At 45.6% G+C, this 26,884-nt stretch overlaps 1 protein-coding gene and 1 long non-coding RNA gene across 3 annotated transcripts; one reads left to right on the top strand and one right to left on the bottom strand.

Annotated features, from left to right (window-relative positions):
• Positions 1–54: 54 nt before the first annotated feature.
• Positions 55–13,328, bottom strand: LOC123452973 (ureide permease 1-like). Of its 2 annotated transcripts, none has more exons than XM_045129723.1 (8): positions 13,195–13,328; positions 11,812–12,102; positions 11,579–11,717; positions 1,591–1,759; positions 1,375–1,418; positions 1,180–1,286; positions 629–1,003; positions 55–539 (listed from the first exon to the last, which is right to left on the bottom strand). In XM_045129723.1, exons 2-8 carry the CDS (start codon positions 12,046–12,048, stop codon positions 381–383), a joined length of 1,230 nt encoding a protein of 409 aa, XP_044985658.1. In that variant the 5' UTR covers positions 12,049–12,102; positions 13,195–13,328; the 3' UTR covers positions 55–380. The 2 variants fall into 2 exon arrangements, with proteins under 2 accessions (XP_044985658.1, XP_044985657.1); XM_045129722.1 differs by lacking the exon at positions 13,195–13,328 and adding an exon at positions 12,418–12,633.
• A 9,447-nt stretch (positions 13,329–22,775) lies between these two features.
• LOC123395498 lies at positions 22,776–25,694 on the top strand. The gene is made up of 4 exons (XR_006609770.1): positions 22,776–23,046; positions 23,227–23,368; positions 24,300–24,377; positions 25,415–25,694. It is a non-coding gene; the product is annotated as an uncharacterized LOC123395498 (long non-coding RNA).
• The last annotated feature ends 1,190 nt before the right edge of the window (positions 25,695–26,884 follow it).

Below are 26,884 nucleotides of genomic sequence, written 5' to 3'. Positions count from 1 at the left end.
TTATACAAAAAAAATAGCGTGGGAATTAGTGGTTTTTAATACAATTTCGTAGACTTGGTTTCTGTAACCCTAACTTTCAATATCGATGTTTTTTGCAATTCACTTGTTACATTGGCTAGAGATTTTGAGAACGGACACACATCATTTTTTATACAATTTCTGCACTAACTTGAAATCAAAGTGCATCAACATTTGCCATTTTTGTGGTTATGTACAGCTCCATTCAAACGAAAACTTCATGAATGGAGTTCACTTTGTGTTGACATGGCCTGCTTCCTGGGTCAAGGGCTCAAGCCCCTTGTCTTCATGTCTGGAATTCTTCGCCTTGTGGCAGGAAGAGTTGCAAACTAGAATAACTGATGAAAGGATGCGGAAACAGATCACTTTGTGCTCCTGTGACCTGCTGAAGCCATGAGTGTTGCTACAGCGGCGATAAACATGAGCAGCATGAACACGAGCAGAGTATACGTTTTCTTCGATGACTTCCGGTACTCCCCGAATAGCAGGATACCCCAAAATGTGCTCACAAGTGGCAATGCCTGATGAACAGCAATGCTGAAACAGTTAGAATCAAAGGTGCAGAAAAGTTTCCTCTTTTTTCTGAAGGCTAAGTATTAATTGGACAAACCTGAACAGCATCAGCAGCTGCATAACCAGCAGCCTGACCACCCATGAATTGGAAGCCATTGCCGAAACCGCAAAGGAAGCCAGCAAGAAGAGCCCATTGCCTGCCTTCCCAGTCATTCAGATAGGCCTTGAAGGATGACTTGGGCACGCCAGCCATTGGACGGTAGAGGAACAAGATGTTCAGCCCGATACCGACGACGAAACATGAAATGGAGAAGTAGAAAAAGGCGGTGTAGACCACCAAATGTGGGACACCGTCTTTCAGGGTGTGCCACTGGTCATTGGTGGCCAGGTTGATCGCCGGGGAGAAGAGAGAGAAGCAGATGCCAGAAAAGAAAACTATCCCAAGCCCTATAAAGGTGCTTGATCCAAATACCTGGAAAATTAAGAAGTTTTACCAGATCAGTTCAGTGGTCTCACCGTTCAAAAAAAGTTTAGTGGTGTTGTGACAACAATTATGCTTCTCTGTTTTGAGCACAAGGCTCAGGACAAATATCAAATACTATCTGAATTATTTTTCAGTGATGATTGTATGACAGAATTGCACCCTACCTTAATTGAACGGCGCTCTTCGAGCTCAATTAGGTATTCTGCAGTTCCAGCTTCGGCTTTGGTGGAATACTCTGCAGAAGCTCCATTCTCCATGTCCTTCGGAGCATCTGAAATAGACAAAGTTCAGAATAAAAACCTGCAACTGCAACATCAACAGTGCCAGTAGTTCATACAATCATGCGCCATATTTAATACCTTTGTCTATAACTTTTTTGCCTGTCTCCGTACCTCCATCCGTCCTGTAAAAGTACGCATTATGATGGTCAGAGCAAGGATTATAACTTTATAAGATGTAAAATGGTCTATGAAGATGGACCCCAAAAGCACCCAACAGAGGCAAGTTCAAAAGTGGGTAATGATTCAGTTACTGGGCACGGCAAAAAATGCACAAGAAAGTGGGAATAATTTTACCCAATTTTGTAGGTATTTCTGGATTCACTGAGTTTCTTTTCATTGTCGGCCGCATTGGAAGCATGAACAGCAGAGCCAAGGATCACTGCAACAAGGAAGCATGCCACTCCAGTGAAAAGAATCTCTGCCCTGTTGATTCGGTTGTCCAGGAAGTAATTTAATGTCGTGCCTGAAAATACAACATGCAACTTAACGGAATAAATATCCAAGAAAGAAAGAGGCGGCCTCTAATTTGCCAGGTTCTTTGATTAGGACATATAGGATAATAGTAGAGCAACAGTTAGTTTGGTGTAGCTACTGAATCATCGGAAGAATGTTCTTTCAGTGATAAATTTTTTATCCTCTAATTGTGAATGCTATTTTTTTCCAGCGGTGGAATTCAATGAATGGTTGTTAATGAAATTCAAAGAATGCTTTTATTGCCATCAATGGTTTGCAATTCTTCAGCTGTTTAAATCTGGATGAAGTTTCTTGAAGTGAGCTAACTAAGATTTGATAGACCAATTTGCTCAAGCAACTTTAACTTTTAGCTGAAAAAGCAACTGGAACTTTATATTTATGTCTAAAAAAGCAACTCGACGTGTCAGATAACTAGTGTTAAATAATTGAACCCCTCCTGTAATGCTTATATATAAATAAAGATTGCGATCAAGAAATCTGCGACTCACATGTATCATCAGAAGCATAACCATAAAAACATATATTCCGATACTGAAAGCCTCTCGCTTCAGCCTAGCCAAGGCGTCTGACGAACTCGTGGCTGCTATGCACGGGTTGTCCCTCTGCCTCTCTGAAGGGGAGGCTTCCGATACTGATGACGCTGCGGACAAGCTTGCTCACATTGTGATCGTCTGCGGAGCTGACGCCGGCGAGGCAGACGCAATTCGCGCTGCCGGTGCCCTGCCCTCTCCATGAGGAGTGCTAGATTTGTAGCCAGGAATGCGCCCCCTTGAAAAGGGAGCTCTCGGTCCATCGCGCCAACAGCCGCGCCCATCTCTCGTCCTCTCTGTAATCTCAATAGGTTTAGGTTGTTTATGTGCATCGATAGGGTAGTTTCTCGTTGCACCGCTTCATGTTTTCCCTTGCTGTTTCGCTACCTGGCCTCTGGTGAACATGTGTTTGCCTATGAATCAATCTAGCTTCTCTGTTATGTCTTGGTGTTAGAGTTGTGTCGAATATTATTGTACACGGTAGGTTATAGTTGGACTCTGAGTAGTATTGTGTTTAGACACGATATGGGGTCGTGTCTTAATAGGACACTTGTATCCTAGGCCTCTCATATATAGCGGGGGTAGACACACGATGTAACCTATGCCAACAAAATAGCACAGGCGTGCAGGGGGAGCCGGTGGTGTGTGCCGGCGCCGGGGCGGCCGGGGTGCGGTATTGTGACGGTGTCATGGGGAGGAGCGCCCGTAGTCATGCCCCGGGGATGTAGGCGAGTTCGCCGAACCTCGTTAACAAATCTCGGTCTCGTGCTCGTGTGATTGCTTGGTCCTCGGATGATCGACGGTGTGCCTCGAATTTATTATAACAAGTGGTATCATGAGCTAGGTTATTGGAGAGGTTAAGACTCTTGATCTAGAGGTGCAGCAGAATTTGTCGAGTTGATCGGTGGTCGAGCGGCCGGACAAGATCGATGAGACGGCGAAAGTTCTGTTTGTAACAGAAGTAATCGAAGACAGCAGCGTGTAACGAAGATCGTATGCAAGCGGCGACGACAGCGGAGTCTCAGCGTCAGTTGGCCAGATTGGGAGTTCTCGACCACATCGATTCGTTGGCGGCGCGTACAAGGATGCGTAGTGGCGCACGGCTTGCAGCGTCAGCGAAACGATCGATCGAGGCAGACGTCAGAGGCCCAGGAGCAGCAGCGGCCAGGTGCGGAAGCGTGGCCCACTGGGCAGCATGTCGTGCAGGCTGTGAGGCTGGGCAGGTTGTGTCATGAGGAGCATATGAACATGCTGCGTTGATGTGAGATTTGTTATTGAAGAAAAGGGAGTCCTTGTGCGTGTAGCTATTGTTAGTAGGTTCTGAAGGCAAGCTTGGCAAGTTCCTCGAGGAGCAAGGTTCATCAAATATAACTAAAGGAAGGGGAAAAAAGGAGATCGTGTAAAGAGGACTTAATGTCGTGCGGTTTGCATGGATGTTTTTTTTTATTTTTCAGGTTAGTTTCTTGATGATGGTGCTCAAGGACAATGCCTAGGAGGAAGCCGAGAACGTTGCGACAGATAGCGAGAAGGCAAGGATGAATGTGTGTACGTATAAGGCTAGGAGGAGTCTGGAGCACGTCATGGCAGGATCATGTAAACACAAGGCGTCAAGCAATGCACGGAGATGTGCGGAGGGCACGACGCAGGGTGGAGCATGGTTGCAGTCAGTTAATTTCGGCTGGTTCGGACTGGACAGTCTGACGGATCGACGGGAATGTTGATCAAAGCAGAAGACGGCTGTGATTTCGGCGACGATGACATAGGACCGTGATGCCGATGGTGACCGACTTCTGGGCGTGGAAACACGCGGCGCATGCTCTAGGGCTTGTGTGGCTTCGACAAGACTATGACGCGGGGTTGACTCAAGGTGATGTATACACGGAGCTTGAAGTCGACGAGGCGTGGGGTGGACTGATCATCTACCATGGAGTCATGTTGAAGGTGGAGCTGGATTGAGGGGCTACGGTGTAAGGATCCGGAGATCGCAGCCTATTCAGCGGGAAAAGCGAGTGACACGTGGTTTGGACTGGAGCTCGGTGGTCTGATGGAAACGTGATACTCGTCATCGGTCGGTGATGATCGGTGGTACTCTGCAGTGGGGGTTGAGTGGTGTGGGTTCGCGACCCTTGAGACTCGACCGGGACAGCGAAGACTCGACGCGGTAATAGCGGAGAGGCGTGCGGTACGCACGGGGCATGGAGACGGGCCAAGGCTCTGGTGGTCATACATGTGATGAGACAACTGCGAATTTGACTCGGGATGACTACAAGCAATGGTGAAATTCCTTCAAGTTTCAGACGGGCGGTCAAGTAAGAGCGATGATGTTGAGTTCAGGTAACTCTTATGTGCGACACCCAATATGAGTTGTTCACTTTCACGCAGCGCAGTGATCGGTGTGTGATGGTGTTGGATACTCTGGAAGTTGGGAGCTCAACTAGAGTAATGTGGAGCTTAATTTCATTCATGCGTTGACTATGGTCAAGAAAAGAAGGGACTACAAGTTGCAGGTGGAGTTACATGGAGTCTTTGGAGTAGCAGCGGTACTCATGGAATAATCTCAAGTCTAATGTACATGGAAGTTTGACGCATGGATGAACTCAAGGTGGTGGAGAATATTCGCCAAGGTGGAGTTTGTTAGAGTTGTGTCGAATATTATTGTACACGGTAGGTTACAGTTGGACTCTGAGTAGTATTGTGTTTAGACAGGATATAGGGTCGTGTCCTAATAGGACACTTGTATCCTAGGTGAAAAGACCTCGATGACGCCTAGAGGGGGGGGGGTGAATAGGCTATTTAAAAACTTCTTCAGATTTGGCTTGAACCTAATGCGGAAATAAACTAAGAGGGTACTTGTCAAGCACAAATCCTAAATGCACTAGGCACTGCAACGTGTATCAACAACACGATCTACCAAGATGGACACAATGCAGTTACTAACAAGCACAAGTAAGTTACACAAACTTACTTGAGCTATATCACACAACAAGTAGGTGAACAACACAAGATACTAGATAACACTATATCACACGATATATCAAGGGCTGCAAGTATGTACGTGTGGATATAGAGGGTATGCTTGAATGATTAATCTTGTACAAGAAATAGACAACACAATATAATGAGCACAAACAATATGCAATGTATGTATGCTCAAGTAACACAAGTAAACCACAAGTAAGGAGTTAGGGTTAGGGATAACCAAGGTCACTGAGACGAAGATGTATCCCGATGTTCACTTCCTTGGAGGGAAGCTAGTCACCGTTAGAGAGGTGGATGTTACCACGAAGGCACACCAACGCCACGAAGGCTCACCCTATTCTCCCTTTGAGATAACACCACGAAGGCGTTTTTCAACCACCAGTGGTAAGCCTTTGAGGTGGCTTCCAAACCCTCACGAACTTTTCCGGGGGAAATCACACGAATTGATTCCTCTCCGAAGAACTCCTACCGCCTAGGAGTCTCCAACCTCCAAGAGTAACAAGATCACGGGGAATGCTCAAAACTTGCTCAAATCACAAATAGCTTGGGTTGAGAGAAGGAGAGGGAGACGATCTATCTTTTGATTGGAACAACTCTCAAAGGGGCTCACAAATGCTCTTGGGATCTAAGATTTGGAGTGAGCAAATGTGTGTGAGGTGGAAATGTGTTCTTATGAGGATAAGGCTGTGTTGGGCAACCCTCTCACGAAGTGGGAGGGGGGTATTTATAGTGGGGAGAGAAAAAGAGCCGTTGGGGACACTTTAAGTCACACAGGGTCCGGACGTCCGACAGTTGTCGGAAGTCCGGGCGTCCGCGAGGGGTCGGGCGTCCGACAAGGGTCGGTCGTCCGAGGCCAGTAGATACGACTGAAACTATTTTGAATTAAACAGCGACCGGACGTCCGACAGGGGTCGGTCGTCCGAGGCTTGTAGATACGACTCAACCTATGTTGAATTTATCAGCCACCGGACGTCCGGGGAGGACCAGAAATCCGAGTTATACAGCTCAACTTCTACTGGTGGTAGGTTCCGGATTTCTGACGGGTGTCGGACGTCCGGCGCTCGGACGTCCGGAGGGAGCCGGATTTCCGAGATATAGAACTCAACTTCTACTGGTGCAGGCTTCCGGATTTCTGGGTCTTGACCGAACATCCGGGCCTCGGACGTCCGGACGGAGCCGGAAGTCTGAGTTATATGGCTCTGATTTCTCTGGTATAGGATTCCGGGTTTCCGAACTAGTCGGTCGTCCGGTCCTCGGACGTCCGGAGAAAGCCGGATGTCCGAGGCACTGGTTCTGTTTTCAGATAACAACAAAGCAGTGGAGATGTGGTCTGAGCAGAAAGTGATGATGTAGTTTGAGCAAGTTTATCGCAAAACCTGTGATCCCCTCTTAATAGTGCGGGATCCCTAAGGACTCAAGAATCATAAAAGAGTACTGATGATCCATGCTTGAGTGTATACTTTTATTCGCTGATCGTCACTCCGCACAACTAACGTCAAAGGAACTAATACCTTTGAGTTAGCCCTTTCACCTGAGCTTGATGTTGTTGTTCCTTCTTGGCTCAAGTTGAAAGCAAGACATGATGAAGTCTTCAAGTAGCTTTCCCATACACAATGCGGAAAGCCTAGCTTATGTATTCATCTTCATTTGTCCACCATGTGAACATCCACAAGAATCAAGCATGAAGTTCTCAAGAATGCTTATCTTGATCTTGTCATGTCCACCATGTGATCATCCACAAGAATCAAGCATGTAGTGCTCAGGAATGCTTATCTTGATCTTGTCCTTGTTAGCACATGAGGTTGTCCTTGTCAGCACATGATCATTGACAATAGTTTCAATGATATATTCGTGCTGATCCGCTTGAACTTGCACACCACAATCTTGATGACGATCACCACTTGACGTCATCCTTCATGGGTTGTATGACATCTTCTTTTTGACGCAAGCCCAATGGAAGCACACCTAACCCCCACATAGGAGTCTCACAAAGACCATGGGTTAGTACACAAACACGTAATGGACAATGCTTACCATACCATGGGATCACTTGATCCCTCTCGGTACATCTTGTACACTTTGTGTGTTGATCATCTTGATTTACTCTTTGTCTGAGATCTTGATCAACCTAGTGTTTCTATGACCATTCTTTGGATAATACCTTGAATAACATCTTGGTCATCATATAAACTCCTTGAACCCAACAGATGGACTTCAAGAAGTGCCTATGGACAAATCCTATAAATATAACTTAAGGCAACCATTAGTCCATAGGAATTGTCATCAATTACCAAAACCACATATAGAGATATATGCTCTAACACTAGGCCTCTCATATATAGCGGGGATAGACACACGATGTAACCTATGCCAACATAATAGCACAGGCGTGCAGGGGGAGCCGGTGGTGTGTGTCGGCATCCGGGCGGCCGGGGTGCGGTATTGTGACGGTGTCATGGGGAGGAGCGCCCGTAGTCATGCCCCGGGGATGTAGGAGAGTTCGTCGAACCTCGTTAACAAATCTCGGTGTCGTGCTCGTGTGATTGCTTGGTCCTCGGATGATCGATGGTGTGCCTCGGATTTATTATAACACTTGGAATGTGCGTGGACTTGGTGACGATGATAAGTGCAAAGAAATTCTTTCGGAGCTTATTATGATCAGGCCGTCGATAGCCCTCCTTCAAGAGTCAAAACTTCAAAACATCCATGTCGCTAAGCTACACTCCTTCTTACCGCGCTTCCTAGACCAAAGTGTATCTCTACCCGCCACGGGATCCGTCGGAGGAATTTTTTCTGCTATTAATTCGCACAACCTAACCCTCACTAATCACTATCACGGACTCTTTTCCACTTCTCTTAAGTTATCTTGCACTGTCTCCGGCACAAACCTAGTGATCTCTAATATCTATGCTCCGTCCCAACACTCCCTAAAAACCAACTTCTTTCACGAGCTCACTCAAATAGCCCCTGATAGTGTCATTCCTTGGTTACTTATCGGCGACTTCAACCTAATTCGGTTCGCTTGAGAAGAATAACAACAACTTTCGCTCCTCTGAAGCTGCCATGTTCAACACAACCATCTCAAACCTTCAACTCATTGAGCTTCCACTTCTTGACCGTGCGTACACTTGGTTCAACAATCGGCTAAATCCAACTCTTGAACGCATAGACAGAGCCTTTTTTAACCTCGCCTGGGACGAACAGTTTCCTAACACTACACTTTCTTCCCTAACGCGCTTCTCCTCCGACCACGTCCCGCTCATGGTCAACATCTCTTCTCATATTCCTCGCTCCCGACTTTTTCGTTTTGAGTCCTTCTGGACCCTTCACCCGGCATGCAAACGTATCGTCACTAAGGCTTGGACACGACCTCTTCTGGCTACCAAATCAGACCATGCCCTCGCCTCGGCCATAAAACGCACTAGGGCGAACCTCAAAAGTTGGTCCAGAACACTTAGACCAGTACACCAACGTGAGATTGACTGCAAACTGGTTATAGACAGGATCGACCGTCTGGAAGAAAAAAGAACACTCTCTCGGCCCGAGGCTTCCCTCAGAATCGTTATTGTCACATCTCTCCAAAGAGCTATTAGACAGAAAGTCCTCTTCTGGAAACAAAGGGGAAAGGTAAAAGCCACAATTGACGGAGACGAGAACACAAAAAAATTTCATGTATCCGCCTCTCAAAGATTCCGCAAGAACAACATTGCAATCCTCGAAGACAATTGGGTGGAGTTCTCTGCCCATGATAATAAAGCGGCCATCCTTCACAACTTCTTCCGAAATCTGCTGGGCACAAAGAGAGTGCCGGCATGGCACTTCACCCTCGCAGACCTTTACCCGATGCATCTTCCACAACTGAGACACTTAGACTCAGATTTCTCTACTCAGGAAATTAAGGACGCCTTCTTTCAGATGAATGTCAATGCAAGCCCGGGGCCTGATGGTCTAGGACCAGGTTTCTGTAGACGATTCTGGCACAACATCAAGCTTACAATCCTACCCTTCTTCGATGACTTCGCCAACCTTCGGGTGGATGTCGAGCGCTTTAATAGGGCCCATATGATTCTCCTTCCCAAAAATGTCTCGGTCAGAACTCCCGAAAATTTCAGACCCATATCCTTGCAAAACTGCCCTCCCAAGGCGATCGCAAAAGTTATTACAAACAGGATAAAGCCAATCATTCCCCTACTTGTCCATGGGGACCCAAGTGGTTTCATATCAGGCAGGTGCATTGCCGAAAACTTTATCTATGCTGCGGACCTTCTGAGTGCCTGTCACATTAGAAAGGCGCCCACTATCGTGCTCAAACTTGACTTCCACAAAGCTTTTGACTCAATAAATTGGGATTCGCTCCTTGTAATCTTGCTTGCTAGAGGGTTCCCGCCCAAATCTATTCACTGGATCAGAACGCTGCTAATCTCCAGTAGGACGGTAGTTGTCCTTAATGGGAATCCGGGCCCATGGATTAAATGTCAAAACGGTCTCCGGCAAGGTGACCCCATGTCCCCCTACCTGTTCCTAATCATCGCAGACCTTCTTCAACGCCTGATCTTAAGGGCTTTCTCTCCGGGCCAGCTATGCCACCCAATATACACGGACTGTCCGCCTACTGTGCTGTAGTATGCCGACGACACTCTAATCATAGCACACGCCTCTCCCCAAGCCGCGGCCACCCTCAAAGATATTCTAGACAAGTTCGCCCTAGCTACCGGTCTTACCATCAACTTTCACAAGACTACACTAGTCCCGCTCCACATGGATACCATCACTACCGAAAACATCGCCTACGCCTTCGGCTGCGACATCTCAACCTTTCCCCAAATTTACCTTGGCCTACCTCTCTCACACATGCGCCTACCATCCTCTGCCTTTGAACCAATCATCCAGCGCTTCCTGAAGTACTTATCAGGTTGGGCGGCAAAATTACTCTCTCGTGGCGCCAGGCTAACACTAATCTCATCTACTCTCGACGCCCTTTCTACCCATTTCATGTCCATTTTTAGGCTACCAAAAAAAATCATCAAAAGGCTTGACGCTATCCGTCGGTCCTTCTTTTGGGCCGCGGACGAAAATTGCTCCGGAGCGAGGTGCCTCATATCTTGGAAAAATGTCTGCACCCCAAAAACTGCAGGCGGCCTAGGCATAAAAAATCTGATACTCCAGAACAATTGCCTTCTCATGAAATTTGCCTTCAAGCTACTCCAAAAACAAGACTTACCTTGGATCAACTGGTTCTTCCAACATTATTCTCTCGACTTCCAAAGCAAACCCCACACACCCTTCTACCTTTGGAAAATAGTAAACAAACAGCTGTCAGCCCTACGAAAAATCTCTTTTGTCCTTACCAACAACGACACCTCCACCTTCTTTTGGCTTGACACCTGGCTTACTCAAACTCCACTCGCAGACAAATACCCACACCTCTTCTCCACTCCACATCACCCTATGTCCTGGTATCACAAGTCATGCATAACGGTTTACTCGCTACTCTGCGGAATCGCCTAACAAATGTTGCTTCTGTCGAACTTGCGTATGTTTTGTCTTTGTTGCAGGATGTTGCCACGAACAACGCGCCCGACGACAGGTTCCTCACCCACGGCTCCTCGTTCTCCTCCAGGAAAGCCTACTCGTTGCTCTCCTCCGACCATGAGATAGATCTCAACGTTGGGTACATCTGGAGCTCTAAGGCACCTATAAAGGTCAGAATCTTCGGCTGGCTTCTCTGCCATGACAGGTTGAGCACGATGGCAAACCTACATCATAAGACCATTACCTCTCACCCGGACTGTCCACGGTGCACTACCTCTCATGAAGACGCATTGCACATCTCCATCCTCTGCCCATACGCGCTTCAGGTATGGGCACTCCTAGGGTTGCAGCCACCTCACTCCATACATCACATTTGGGAGACTACGACACCGGTCGGCCTCGACATCAACATCTGGCCTACCGTTGCCCTCGCCATTCTTTGGAAGTTGTGGGCCTCCAGGAACGCTCTAGTCTTTCGTAACGAGCTACACACACCACAAATTACTCTTCGGAACATTGTTTCGGACTTTACGCTTTGGGTCCTTAGATTTAAGGACTCCGTTAGTAGGGAGGATGCCATGTCTTGACGGCTATACCTCGCCTCTCGTTGTAATTTATGATGTAACCTGCCTTCGGGCCTTTGAGTAATATATTAAGGTGGGGACTCCCCCCCCCCCCCCCCCCCCCCCCCCCCCCCCCCCGGTGATTGTTCAAAAATAAAAACATATATTCGTTGCACTTTAAATAGTAGAGGAGTTCAGATTTACCTATTACAACAACCATGCTTGAGCTGATAACCTCAGTGACCGAGAGACCCACATATGCCCAAGCATACTGTGTAGAGAGGTTCCCGATACTGAGCACAATACCCCCTGCCATTGCAAACAACACTGAAGGCCAGTTGTCCTTCATCATAAAGTTCATCCAGAATCAGCAAACAGCCCACCACCGAACCAATTTTCTTGCACCCCTAGTTTACCAAGAATCCAAGATAGCTAACCTGACTGAGCTGAGTGAAAAAATTGGGCATGTTGTGCTTTGCATCCCCAAGCTGGCCAAAGGTAAGCGCGATGAGGACCGCCGCAAGGAGGTTTGTTATCGAGTAGTCGAGGTATGTGTGCTGCGGCAGCCGTCCCCGGCGCTCCAAGAGGGTAAGCACCGCTGGCCATGTGCCCAGGAAAAAGAGGGAGGCGCACATGATAGCAATGGCACCCCCTTTGTCCTCTATGATGAACATGTTGAGGCCTTGTTTGATGGAGAGCAGGGAATTCAGCAGGGGCCCTTCAACCGCCTGTAGGAATCATGTAGGTGAGACACTTCAAGTTACAAGATGAATGAAACCATGGTTTCTTTCTTCCTGCAAAGCTTGCATGAACTGAATGAATTGTTACAAGGAGCAAACGTCAGGGCAGAAAAGAATAAAAACTTCAAAAATAAAGAAATCATTAGAGCATCCAATCATTTGAGAAGCTAACATGAGCAGGGAAGTTGATAAGATGGCAGTTACCAGAGAAAGGATGAGATTATCCAGAGAAGGGAAAAGGAAAGAGAAGATCACCCCAAATCGGAAGCGAACTTACAACAGGGAGGATGAAGGTGGGAGTACCTCTTGGCATGGAAGCAAAGAAGAAGCACATGCTAGAGCATGATCCATGGGCATGGGGGATTTTATAGTGGCAAGCAGTACAGCTCACAAAAGCTGGAGATCGAATGGGATCTTTTCACTCAAAGTCCAACCTGATCTGCACGAGTTTGACGCATAGAGCTATTGGAAATTTGCGGCGTCTTACCATAGGGAGATCACCAATGTCCAATGGAGTTGGGGCTTTTATGGGGAGGAAGATTTTTTTTGTAATGGGTCGGGACCAAGAAATGGACAAATGATGCACGCATCAGCGGTTGGAATAATTGTGCGTGTGACAATGACCTCCACGCGAATTAAATCAAAACATGAAAATTAAACCTGTGATTTGCGTAAGATGTTGAATGTGAGCAGGAGAAGTAGAGTATCACACTCATTGGCTAGAGATAAAGAATCCAACCCATCTCTTTCAACTAGGCTATCCAAGAAAAAGGAACATTGACGAAGGGCAGGGAAGAGGAGTGAGGATTCCACCAAGAAATGGGTGCTGAATCTTGTCCATTTTCCTCCCACAAGTAACAACCCAACATTTCTATTTATTGCTTTCAGAAACACGATGGAGAAAAGTGAGACCCGATCGGTGTTTGAGCTCACATGGATCCAAGAACTCAGCGAATACCTTGCCAAAATAAAGAGAGCCACACAATAGTTTTGTCCATGTATAGATAACAACATATTTGCAGTCCCAAAAATAAAATCCATCATAGACACATGTAAGAGGAGCAGGATAAGAACACACACCTCGAGAAGAGAAGACCAAGACCAAGAAGAATCCTTCTCTTCCTTGAAAGAACTCAAACAACCTATGTCCTCTCTGTGTTGATATGTGTGTATGTATATATACGTGCGTGTGTGTTCAGAATTCAGATCAGCGGTGGTTGTTGTGGCTCTCCTCTACTAGTAGTACCTGAGCTGATGATACACGAGAATTAATTAAGTAGTCAGGCACTCCGTTGTTTAAGTACAGCTGTGTAAATATTGTAGGGGCACCAAACTATGATCCCCTTTGACTTCGGATCTGGAGCGCAGCTGGACAGATTCTCCAGATCAGTGCATGATTATCAGGATTCTGTGTTTTTTCTTTTACCCATTTGGAGAACCACTAGATTCCCAGTTTACACGGTTGGTTGGACACAACCCCACCGCGCTGAATTTCTATCGATCTTTACCGTCAGTAAATTTTCTAGCGGGCTAGATCAAGCCACGTCACATTCGTCACTCCTGAAGACACCTTTGTTCATGTAAAATCTCGCGTCGACTCACAAAAGCTCTATTCTAGACAGGTAAAAGTGAAAGACTACTTAGAGCATCTCTAACAGCTGCCCTATATAGGGCAGTCTCTTTTTAATTATAGGGCAGGAAAAATCGAGATATAGGACAGCAAAACAGCAGCCGTTTTACCAGCAACCTAAAATAGGGCAGCACCCGCCCCAGCAGCTGCCCTATATAGGGCACGGCTGCACAACAGTTTACTTCTATTTTGCTACATCTTTACACATATATCTCATAAAAAATATGATAAAAAAGATAAAATATAATTCAATAGTACTAATTATTACAACAATAGTTCATCAAATGGTTCACAAAGTTGCTCACAAATCAACACACAAATAGCAAGTTTCATCACATGGAAGTAATAATCAAGTGCACAGGGCGGCCCTTTGACGTCCATACCATGACCACCATTCTTTTATAAGATCTTTCTGAAGATCTTTGTGCACATCGGCATCACGGATGTCGTGGTATGCATCCAAGAAGCGCTGAACTCGGTCTCCACCTCTCGTGGGACGCATTGGACGTCCCATCAACTCATAGGTGCCATAGACCACATTTTGCCCACGCTCATCTTGAATAATCATGTTATGCATGATTATACATGCAGTCATGATGTACCAAAGCATCTCCTGGTTTCAAAATCTTGCCGGTCCCCTGACAATAGCAAATTGGGCTTGCAGAATCCCAAATGCCCTCTCCACATCCTTCCTCGCTGCCGCTTGAGCATTATGGAATTCACATTCCTTTTTACCATGGGGGGCAACTACGGGCTTCACAAATGTAGCCCACTGCGGATAAATCCCATCTGCAAGATAGTACCCCATGTTGTATGTGCGGTTGTTGGCTTGGAACTCCACAGGTGCTGACTCGCCGGCGGCTAGCTTGGCAAACAAAGGGGACCATTGAAGAACGTTGATATCATTGCACGAACCGGGCATTCCAAAGAATGCATGCCATATCCAAGTCTCCTCATCCGCCACAGCCTCCAAAATAATGGTGGAGTCTTTCTTCATCCCTTGAAACTGTCCATGCCATGTTGCAGGACAGTTCTTCCACCTCCAGTGCATGCAATCTATGGACCCAAGCATTCCTGGAAAACCTCGAGCCTTATTAATCTCCAAGATCCATGCAGTGTCCTCGGCATTGGGAGCTCTCAGAAACTCAGGGCCAAAAGCTTCAACCATAGCAACTGCAAACCGTTTGACACATTTGAGACTTTGACTCTCACTCATGGCCAAATGGTCATCCACGAGATCACCGGTATCCCGTATGCTATCTGCCGCAATGCGGCAGTCACCTTCTGAAAGGTGTTGTGCCCAAGCTCTCCGGCGACATTCCTCCTTTGCACGAAGAACCTGTCATGTACCTTCAAACGCTCGGCGATTTGGTTGAACAATCTGAGGGACATCCGAAACCGGCGCCGAAACATACGCTCGGGGTAAATCGGATTGGGATTGAAATAGTTGCGCATGAGCTTGTTGTCGGCATCAATGCGTTCCCTCTGAATCACCTCACGGCCATAGACCGAACCTCCGTGTTTGGGCTTCTTCCTCTTGTGCAAAAGCAAAATCAAAGCAATGTCTTCTTCATCCTCCAAATCGTATTCCTCATCGGATGAATCCTCAATCAAAACCATCTACAAACAAACTAGACCGTATTAAAAAGTGTAATCCTAAACTACAATCACAAAAATAAACAAAAAGTTGAATACACATTACCTTGAACACCTTGCGGGCGGCCGGGCCGGTGGGTGGCAGCTGCGTCGCCGGAGCAAGCCTCTCCTAGCTGCTGCTGCCGTCGCTGGGTGTTGCAGGCGGCCAAGGGGAAGCGTACGAGCGTCGTCGGGGTCGCGGCGGCGGCAGAATCGGCGTCGGTGCCCCGGATTCGTACAGCGGCGGCAGCGGCAGATCGACGATTCCGGTGACGGGCAGCGGTATTCCGGCGGGGGCGAGGTGCGGGAGGGACCGGCGGTGGACGGACGACGGATTTTGGGCAGGGGCGCGGCCTACGGGTGGCGGCGGATTTGCGCCGGCGGGGTCGGGGGCGGGAGAGGCTGGGAAATTTTCGGGTGGCAGTTGGGCTGCGTGCGCGCGTCGTTGGGAAAATAGGGCAGCCACACAAGTGTTGTATATTTGCAACAGTTGGGCCAAATTTAGGACAGTGTTGTAAAAAATATATGACAGTTGATGAAGATAGGGCAGCTGTTAGAGATGCTCTACGTAACAGTTTCAAGTGGCCACACATAAGTGTCAGGGTAAGATTCGAAGCCAGTCCAAACAAGAGAAGAGGATGAAAAGACGGACCAACTTCCATCCAGATGTGCGTTGGATGAAATGTTGCTGTACCTGACGGTGACGGATGAGGAGCGGTGGCGCTGAAGGAAGAAGTAGTGATGCGGCCTCCATCTACTGTAGTAGTACTATTAATTAATTAACAGCTGAGTTCCCTTAAAAGAATAAATTAACAGCTGAGTTGGGTTGAGATGTAGAGAAATCCACGGTGTGCATGAGTTGAAGCCAACAAGAGGGCGGATCTTCTTGTCGAGACCTCGTTGTTCGGAGTGGTCGTTTTTCTTGGCATTATATACTCCAAGTATGAGCGGCGATGATTTTGTGGAGTGCGGTTGTCCAAAGATTCTGAGATAACTAGAATCACGTTTTTGGGACCGAATCTGGAGTGGATGCAGTTGGACTGGGAGGACGCGGAGATACTCTGCTCACACGATCAGTTCTCGGAATTCCCATGCTGCGCGGTTCAGTTTGATGTCACTTTTTTTTTTTACGGGAACAGTTTGTTGTCACTCATGTCCGTCTTAGCGGATGTGCTTGTTTTGCGTGACATAACCGGGTGCAGATTTTTGGCTCTCGGAGCATAATGCCTCCTAATGAACAATAAAATTAAAATAAATAGTAAAATAATTTTCTTACTTTTTTTTAGATGTTTATATTAGTGTCGTAAATGTGCTTGCCAGCTTTCAAGTCATATGGGATAGCAATGTTTCATCGATGAAAAAAATATTAAGTGTAACATTTGGAGTCTGTTTTTTTCATAGGTCAAAATGTTTAAGTTTTCACCTGTAAATTTGCATGTATTATTTGGGTGTGACAACGATCATATCTATTTTTTTCAAAAAAAAAACATTTGTAAAGTCCATTGTTGACACGTACACTACAGGAATTAGCTTCTTTGCCGCCTGCCATAGCGGACGGCAAAGGGTCACTCCACGGACGGCAAAGCCCTTTGCCGTCCGCCGGCGGTCGGCAAAATTTCTACGGCTGCTTGCGTTGGTAAAGGGTCCTCTTTGCCGTCTGCCGGCAGACAGCGGACGACAAAGGGTTTTGCCATCTGTCGGCCATGGCAAGCAGACGACAAATTATTTAGACGACAACACACACACACCTACTCTGTTAGGTGGCTGCCGTCTGGCACGAGCACTCCCTTTGCCGTCTGCGAGGGCCCCCTCCTTTGTCGTCTGCCAGGGGCCCTCCCTTTGTCGTCTGGTAGGAGGACTCCTTTGTCGTCTACCAGGACGCCCCCCCTTTGCTGTCTGCCGGGGCCCCCTCTTTGCCGTCTGCCAAGGGCCCCTGCCGGGCTCCCCCCCCCCCTTTGCCGTCTGCTAGGGGCCCTCCCTTTGCCGTCTGCCTGGGCCCTCTCTTTGCCGTTTGCCCGGGTGATAGCAGACGACAAAGTGACCGTATGGACCAGCCGGCTACCCCAGGTTGCACGGGTAGGTGACACGTGGCCCCTTTGTCGTTCGCTGGCAGACGACAAAGACCTTTGTCGTCCGCTGACGTATGGCAAAACACCTGCATTGCCACTATTTTGTTTTCTTTTAGTGATTTCCTTGCATTTTAAAAATACACATATGATATACATAATTTCTAACACACACATATAGTTTCAAAATACACATATCATATAAGCAACATATAGGCCATGTATCGAACATCATATAAGAGCAAGACAACAAATAGGCTAGCTTTCAATACATACACATAGTTTCAATCATCATACATACACATACTTATCTCATCTCCATACATACACATAGTTTCACACTGTTTATCAATACAAATCGAAACAGAAAGTAAACAGTAGCATTCCATTAATGCTGGCTTCCATGAATGCGAGCTTCCATGAAGTGAACCAAATCTGCAAAATGAAAATAAGAAATTTACAAGAAGAAGAATAAAACTAGAATAATAATAAGAAGAAAACTAGAAGAAGAAGAAGAAGAAGAAGACGAAGAAGAAAACTAGAAGAAGAAGAAGGAGGAGGAGGACAAGAAGGACAAGAAGGAGAAGAAGGAGAAGAAGAAGGAGGAGAAAAAGAAGAAGAAGGAGAAGAAGAAGGTGAAGATGATTACTTATCTTATTTTGAGCTTATTATGTCATTTTGGAGGAAGAAACGCTAAGTTATGAGCTAACCAAGGTTCTTATTCTATTTTTGACCTAACTAAGCTAATTATGTCATAAATGAACTAAATAAGCTAATTACGTCATTTTGAAGGATAATTAGCTAAGCATGTCATTTTGGAGAATAAAACTCGAAGAAGAAGAAGAAGAAGGAGAAGAAGAAGATTAGAAGAAGGAGGAGAAAAAGACGAAGAAGGAGAAGAAGAAAAAGGAGGAGGAGGAGGAGGAGGAGGAGAAGGAGAAGAAGGAGGAGAAGGAGAAGAAGAAGGAGGAGAAAAAGAAGAAGAAGAAGAAGAAGAAGAAGGTGAAGATGATTACTTATCTTATTTTGATCTTATTATGTCATTTTGGAGGAAGATGCGCTAAGTTATGAGCTAACCAAGGTTCTTGTGCTATTTTGACCTAACTAAGCTAATTATATCATAAATGAACTAAATAAGCTAATTATGTCATTTTGAAGGATAATTAGCTAAGTATGTCATTTTGGAGAAAATAAGCTAAGTATGCCGCACAACACTAGGGAAAACTTATCGTCGTCGTCATCAAGGATGTGAATCATGGGGGTTTCTAGGGGCGGGTTTACTTGGAGAAGGTTGCCCTCGAGAAGGGATGTGCGATGCAACTCACGAGTTATTCTGCACTAAAGATATTTTGCAATGTCGCATTAGCATGATGACACTCAAATGTTAGTACTAGTAACTAATCACCATTGAAATGAAACTCACCGTTCCAACCCCAGAAATGTCCGGTATCGGTGGAGGGGCCTGACCGTTTTGGAGGCACATAGACTGCACATTTGGTTTTGAAGGGTTAGTCATACCAGTTAGTAATGAAACGGACATTACATGCATGATTTGGCTAATATGAAAAAGAAACTTACCATAAGGAGATCTTACATGGCCCAGTTAGCCGCCTCATTCCATGCCCTCTCCTCCTCCAACAACCGAGCCGTGTTCTCCTTCGCGTCCTGGTCCCTCTCCTCTAGAAGCGTTTGGGTTGCCGCTCTCTCTTTCTGAAGAGTAGCCTGCAACACCACTCCTCGTTAGCATTGTAATCATCGATGGACACACACACACACAATGTAACGGATGGAAGTTTTCTGAGTCCGTATAACTAACCTCAATGGCGAGATCGACTGGTCGTGGACGGGGCCTTATCTCAGGAGAGGAACTCATCTGACGCGCCTTGATCTCCGAGAGAGTGAGAGGACAACGTATCAGCCCATCTCCAGTGGCTATCGAGCCATGGGGCCTCCTGCCACTAGATATCATCACCAACTCTGCATCCAAAGGTTCCTGGATCGGGTTGAAGTCCTCCCCTCTCCTCTTTTCCCCCTCGTCCTTGTATCTCACGAGCTTGTGGTGGGAGGAGATGTTGGGAACTTCACTGGATGATCGAGGTCAGACTCGCAGAATGCCTTGGCCTTCTTGTAGGAGGAAATAGGGGCCATGCCATAGAGGTCGTACAACTTCGGCACCTCCGTCTTATTGTGATGCGCCTAAAAGAGAGGAACAAAGTATTAATAAAGGGCTCAAGCTAGCATGAAGAATGAATTGCATGAATCATGAAGAAAACCACATACCCAGTTCCATCTGAATTGAAATAAGTTGGCGATGTCTTAATGGTGTGGCACACCAACCATTTGGGCACGCCGGTCCTTTGCATTATTGTGGACGGCTCGCCATTGGCCTGTGCAGCACTCATCCACCAATGCCTCCCAACAATCCATCTGATCCGCACACCATCTTGGGGGCACCTATAAGTTAGTAAGGAGAAATTTGAGCGCTACGCCTATGAATCAAATCAAGAAAACTACATACAAGGCTTTACGAATAGGTAATTACCTTCATGTACCGCTCCTTCTTCACATACTTTCTGTGGCACAACTTCTTGTCCTTCTTAATACCACACATGGCGTAGTAGTCTCGAACAGCCTGCGACCGAGCCTTGTGGCGTAAGTTCAGTAATAGCCGCTCGCACTTGGCCACGATAACATTGGCTGCCTCCTCCTCATATCCCTCTTCACACCTGTAGAAGGTGTGCAATCAAACGAGACAACACTGATTAGTACAATAACTAGTTATATTGTCAATTTTAGATTGTGCAAAAGGAGAAATTACCCAAAATATATTGATCACCATCTCGGCCCTCGTGTGGCACAAGACACCATCGATAATCTCCTCCGGCAGGGCCTGGGCAACCTGGTGGTGCTCCCAGGTAAATCCTAGTGTAGGAAGCTCACCCTCACCGGGCAACGTGACAAACCCAAGGAAATTTCCCAGCAAAGCACACCAAGGACGGTGCTCGGCTTGCGGACTCCAAGGGGGTGATTTCAACCCTTGCACTAGGACCAGGCCAACACATTAGATTTTTGAAGAAACTTGAAGGAAAAAGGTACAAAAAAGTAAATGCACTTACTTCTCCCCTTCAGGCCTAATCACTGGCCTCTGCTTGCAGGTCAATGACATGATTGGAGACATGTACTACCACGCTGGTACACGATGACCCCCTCAACCCCCTCGCCTTCACTATTAGTAAACTCATCATCGGCCTCCCCGTTACCATCAGAATGGCCACCCAGCCCTTCGGTCCGATCCGACCAAGTATCCCATCCGGCTGTCTCCGTGTTGGACGGAGCCTCTGGGGCAGGAGTCTCCTGGGACGTAGCCCCGGGTACAGGAGTCTCGTGGGCCGAAGCCTGAGGAACCGAAGTCTCAGGGGTCGAATGCCCGTTGCCCACATGCTCCTGGACCGGATTCCCCGTAGCCTCCACCTCAAATGGGTCCTCCATAGTAGTCATGTGCTCGGGTGAATTAGCTGGGGGTGGCCCAAGGACGGTGTAGCAGTCTTTCCACCTCTTCGCGACCTCGTCTTGTACCTTTCGCCTTCTTCCCTGCCCGACCTCCTCTCCCGGTGGGCAATGACACCGACGAAGAAGCACACGTGGATGTCCCCACACTGTCTGCCAAGACTACGGAGAGACTGGGGTGGAATGAAAGTACCCCTTGCATGGGACACCGAGCGATCTAGAGTCGTGCCCACCATCTTTCAACACTTGCCATGATAAAGAGTAATAGAAATTAGTACAACATAAAAAAAATTGAATACCTACATGAATAATAATATGTACATATATAATTTAAGTTGGGATGCATACAAACTAATAACAGTCTGGATCAATAAATGCATCATCATCGTCACTATCATGCGTGTCTTCACAAATGACGTGCTCATCGGGTTCACCGGCATCAACTTGTGGAAGGCCTTTCTATAATTGGTCAAGCATTGACATGTACACTACAAGAAATATGTCCGTTTATGACAAAAATATATTGACCGTGCTCAATTGGTCATAGATCCGTGACCAAAAAATACCAAATGGTCATGTGGTATCCAAGGGGGTCCAAACTGTACACCCTTGTGACCATTTCTATCAAAAAGGTCAAAGTATTATCTATGTCAATAGGTCATAAAGCATATAAACACTATCCATGGCCTTATTTTCGGTCCATCTTGACCAAATTAATAAAGTCATAGGCTTGAATAAGGGTGATTGGACAAACAACTCTATAATTTCACATATGACATGCATGCGTGTATTAATGTTGTCTATGTGTCATACATACTTGTCAAATCAACCTATCCGTGGGGCGAACAAAGTATATGTGGGATCCAATTTTCTTTGAAAGGACCAAGATATGACACTATGGCCAACCTACATGCAGGACGTGCTAGTGTGTAGGGCTCACCCACGATAAAGCCTTGGAGGTAGCGACTCCCCACTCGAGAGATGAGCGTCAATTTTGGTATTTTCCAATTCTTCTTCCATTGGACAACACAAATCTAGGGCGCACAATGAGCTTTCGAGGTTATGAGAGATTAAATAGAGATAAAAAATTTATGGTCAAACCCCGGCCGCCACTCAATCAACATACTCCAACTGCCGCTACCTTCCTTCGCGACGGTCATCTCAAATATGCCCCCTGTGCACCCGACACTCTCAATTTACTTCTTTGACGTGCGTTTCACGCCCGTGGCTGTTTGTTTGGGAGATATACCATGGTCTCACAAAAAAATATTGTTAATCGATGATGGATTAATGATGAAATTATTGGAAGGCATCATAGATTAGTCAAAATATGTGAAGGTTTCATAATTTCAATCACAACGAACTGCTCTCGTAGGAAACTAAAATAGGGCCTACTGGCAGCCACCCACGGGCAAAAAAATAAGAGTCCAAAACTAGGTGAAGCAATGCGCGCGGAGAAGGAAAATTTGGAGTAATTTACGCGGGGAGACCAAATTTTTAGTGCTAGCCCATAAGTCCACAAGCTCACACCCGATCGCCTCTATTCCGAAACCCTAGCAAGTTAGTGCAACCGCCTCCATCTCTCCCGGTCATTCCCAATCACCCCATCCAATCCCAATCCACATGTTCCAGCCGCCATCGTCCCAACTTCGGCACCTTCTCATGGCACCTCGACGACGGTGAGGCATCCGATCTGGCGCGCACCCAAACGAGGTGGCGGCAGATCAACATCGATGGTGTGGTTTGCATCTGGTCATCAGGAGAGGCGAGGAGACGCGGATCCAGAAGGCAGGCCATGGCAGCGGCCAGATCCATGCTGGGACAGGATCTGCGTCTGGATAACCATACCATGGAGGGAGGAGACCCACGCCATGGAGCTGCTCGTCAAGGAGAGGCCCGACCCATTCCTTTCCCTTTCCTAGTGAGTGCTCGTCAAGGTCTTTGATTTCCTTTCCTGATGCGAGTTCATTTGATATGTTATTCTTCCTCTTCCTCATGCAGGTGCACACACATGTGGGTCAACAAGGGGCAAGACCGACAGACCAGCAGCACCATGCACACATTCAAGACTAGTAGCTGTCGATGCCTTGGAAGGTCTACTCCAAATCTCTCAACTCTCTGTTTTGTCCCGTCTGGTCTTAGGCTACATCAGTTTTGTGATGGAAACCACAAAATTAAGAACTTCTGCTCGTCGAGATTTCGGTTTTGTGATGCTTTTGTGTGTGTTTTCTGTTGGCAAAATCAGAAACTGACGTTGTAACCATGATTTGGCAGATGTACATGCAGATGTGGAATAGCACCACCCTAGTATGGTTGTAACTCCAGCGACTCAGCGGGATATACGATGCTGTTTCACTCCCCCATCATGTGATTGGCAGCTCACTGGAGCCATCTAACTTCTTGTAAGATGATGAAGGTATTCCAGTACTCCGGGTTCCTCTTTTTTTTCGCGTCTTGGTGGAAGCCATTCGGTACCATAGAAGATGCTGAAGCTATCGCTGTGCTTGTTCTTTTTTTCGGTTGTTCCTATAGTTGACCTTATGTGCGTGTTTCTGTACGGGTAGCCGGGTTACTTGTGAGTCTGTGATGGTTTTCTCTTGTGCAAAGCCGCCGTTTAATTACATTGTTGTGCAGATAGTGTATTCCCAAATCAGTCACGCTTTTGTATGTATCCAATTATTTATGTAACTGAATCTTTGTGCATGACTATGACACTCAAACCCATATTTGGCTACCACTGTATAGTTTCTGTCTGATTAATCACATATCAATTAGCTTTGATGGTATTCATTATGTGCCTATTGTTGAGATGTATGTAATCTTGATGAGAATTCAGGTCCAGTCTGTTACATGTTTTAGAAATACAGTAGAAAACATGAAAGAAATTGGGGGAAAAATAATCCGGGTGTCGGGTTCCTTTCATGTAATTCAACGAACATCCTGTTATGCAATCTTTGTTTTTTCCTTGCTATGTAGTATATGAGAGGGAAAGTAGTGGCTGTAGAAAAACTGTACTGTTGATATGAGATATTATTGGCGCATAATACAATCAATTTTTTTGTATTAATCAGCAATGTACATAAATATAATGATGTTTTAATGGCAATTATTTTTCTCTTCATATTAGGATAAAAAATATGCAAACACGTAATGGCAATCTACAGCTCTAGAGAGTCATGTTAATCCTTTTTATACAGGAGTAAGTGGGCATGTACAGGAGTCGAGGGGGATTTTCTTTCCTAATTTCTTATTTTGAGGAAGAGTTGCCGCTCCTTTCATACGTGATTGTTTTCCCTTTGAATTGACATCAAATGAATCTGTTTTTTTTCTTTTTATTATCGGTGCAGGTTTTATGTAAGGAAGCTACCTTTTTGTTATACAGCTAGCGAACCCATGGATGATTTCCTTCTTCACTTTCACAAACTGTACGTGTGGGTCTTTTTTTGGCCGGGCCATCTATATCGTAGAAGTTTCAGCCGAGAGGAGTCATGGGAGAGACATTTTCCCTTTATTTTGCTTGTTCATTTTTATTTTTAATCGGGAAAAGAAAGATTTTACTGATGGACTTTCATGGGTAATAAAATAGATATGTGGTTTTTTTTCACTGGCCATACCTGTTACTAAATTATCTACATCTTGTCATGTGGAGCTGATGTACAAAATTTTGTGGATACAAAAGGTATTAGTATATGATATGTTCTGTACTTAGTTACATCTTCCTTGTGTCCTCATGGCTGCTCAAAACTTCTGTTCCAATAGTTGAGTATTGTATTGCTATGTATTCATGTTGATGGCTTTACTAAGAATCATAAATAAATTTTGGGATAGTGAAACATAAAACCCAGCCAACCTGTCTCTTCTACTGTCTTTTGATTTTGATTTTAGTTCGGCAACCTACTTGTATGCTTAATTAATCATATGTTGCTATTTACTGGAGCAGTGTGAGAATTTACTATTATTTTGAGTTTAATTCTTATTATATGAATATGAACCACTTGCCATGGCAGCACTACTTGAAGTACACGCCTTGCAATAACTAGCATGGTAGCCCAATGACGCTCTTTTTGTAGGAGATTCTGTTTTACAATGTCTTCTCGTCTAATATAATTTTATGCTTATGAAAATGTAAAGCATGTTTTGGGTGTTTTATACTTGTAGATAAGAGGTAATATGGAATTTTATTTTCTCAAGATACGAGTGAAATCATGGGCTTGAAAACTAGCGACAACTATTTAATTCTAGTTCATAGTTTATGTTCATGCTTAGTGGAGTAATTACGTGAGTTACTAAGTGGCTGATTTAAGTTGGATTGATTTTCTGTGTTCTTTACTTGCTGTGGATATTCTTGGTTTCTCGCATAAGCATGCTGATATGTCCATTCCTTTTGTTTGTCTCTTCTTTTTTTTTGAGCTCAAGATTTTTCATCTAACTTGTTCTCTGTTTGTTTTTTAAATGTGCACAGATTTTCTACTCAAAAGCAGAATGTTGCTTTGCTTCATGACAAGTACTAGAGTTCATGCTCGAGAAGAAGAGGCAAGCCTGAGTTGATGCGAGAGGAGCTTGTGGAGGCCAAGGAGAAATACGCAGAGTATCAGTTGTTACTTAAAAGAGTTGGTGCCATGTTATGTTACTATTCTATAATTATAATAAGTTACTTGTGGATAATGTGGACAAGGTCCATTTTATGAACATGGTGTAATGGTACAAAGTAACTAGTTGTTTTTTCTGGTTGGCACATCTTATGAACCTATTGTTTAATGATACTGCTGGGCCCAATATTATCATGGTTACCTGCCAAATTGTGTTATTATTTTGGGCCTGAAAGTAAATCTGCAAATGGACAGAATTATTGTGCTTGGCCCATAGTTTTGGCCCAAACAAAAATCTGGAAACGGGCTAAATTACTGGGCCTAGCCCATCAGAACAAGTGAAGTGGACTGATCTTGCATGGCATCCATGTCATAATTTTTGCCACGTCATCATATGTGCCATGTAGGCATCTCAACATTGGCTTGGCCACAAGAGATCCTATGTGGTGTAGGCTTATTAGTAATGACCATAATTTTGGTCAGAAACTTCTTGACCAAAATTTTGGTCAAGAGCGTTCTTGACCAAAATTATACAAAAGGTCAAGTTTGTTCATTCTTGACGGCCAACTGTTGACCTTCTGAATTTGGTCAAAAAATGGTCAATAAACGACAATAATGACGAAACAATGACCAAAATGGGGAGTCATAATTGACTGTATTTCTTGTAGTGTGTCATCCGCAGCAGTAATGTAACGACTAAGATGCGGCCCTTTCCTTATTTGGGGGCGAGGCCTCAAAACGGAAAGGGGCGCATCTAAACGTTTTGCAAGCGAGATAATCATAACATTACATAACTAAAAGAGTGGCAAGTAGGGCATACACTTGCCATATGATAAGAATATAGCATAAGCTTACAAACACACATTATTCAGAGCATGGTTTAGTCCAGCTACAGACAACATGAAAACAGATAAGCTATGAAATCTCGCATACTGGCCCCACGATCACGACCATGGCCTCTAGTCCTTCGGATAAGTCACGTACAGTCTACCAGAGTCCTCATCAAACTCCCACTTCAGCTGGCTGTCATCAGGATCTCCTGCATTAGGCGTACCTGTACCTGTGGGTATTTGTAGTAAACCGTGAGCCGCGAGGACTCAGCAATCGAATGACCTTGGCATCGAATCTAGCCGAGTTAATGAGTGAGGAAGGTTAAGTGTATGGGTGTGCAGCAACCTAAGCAGATATGGTGGCTACCTTACAATGATCAGAGTAAATATATGGTGGCCTACGCAAGACGGTCGAACACTAGATTGATCACTAAGTGACCCTGAACACCTACTTACGCCAGGCATAACCCCACCGTGTTCTCGATCAGAGAAGGATCTCCGAAAGAGACAGTC

Source organism: Hordeum vulgare, chromosome 5H (assembly GCF_904849725.1).
Source record: "Hordeum vulgare subsp. vulgare chromosome 5H, MorexV3_pseudomolecules_assembly, whole genome shotgun sequence".
NCBI classification, from domain to species: domain Eukaryota; kingdom Viridiplantae; phylum Streptophyta; class Magnoliopsida; order Poales; family Poaceae; genus Hordeum; species Hordeum vulgare.
This window is presented reverse-complemented; position numbering and strand designations above follow the sequence as displayed.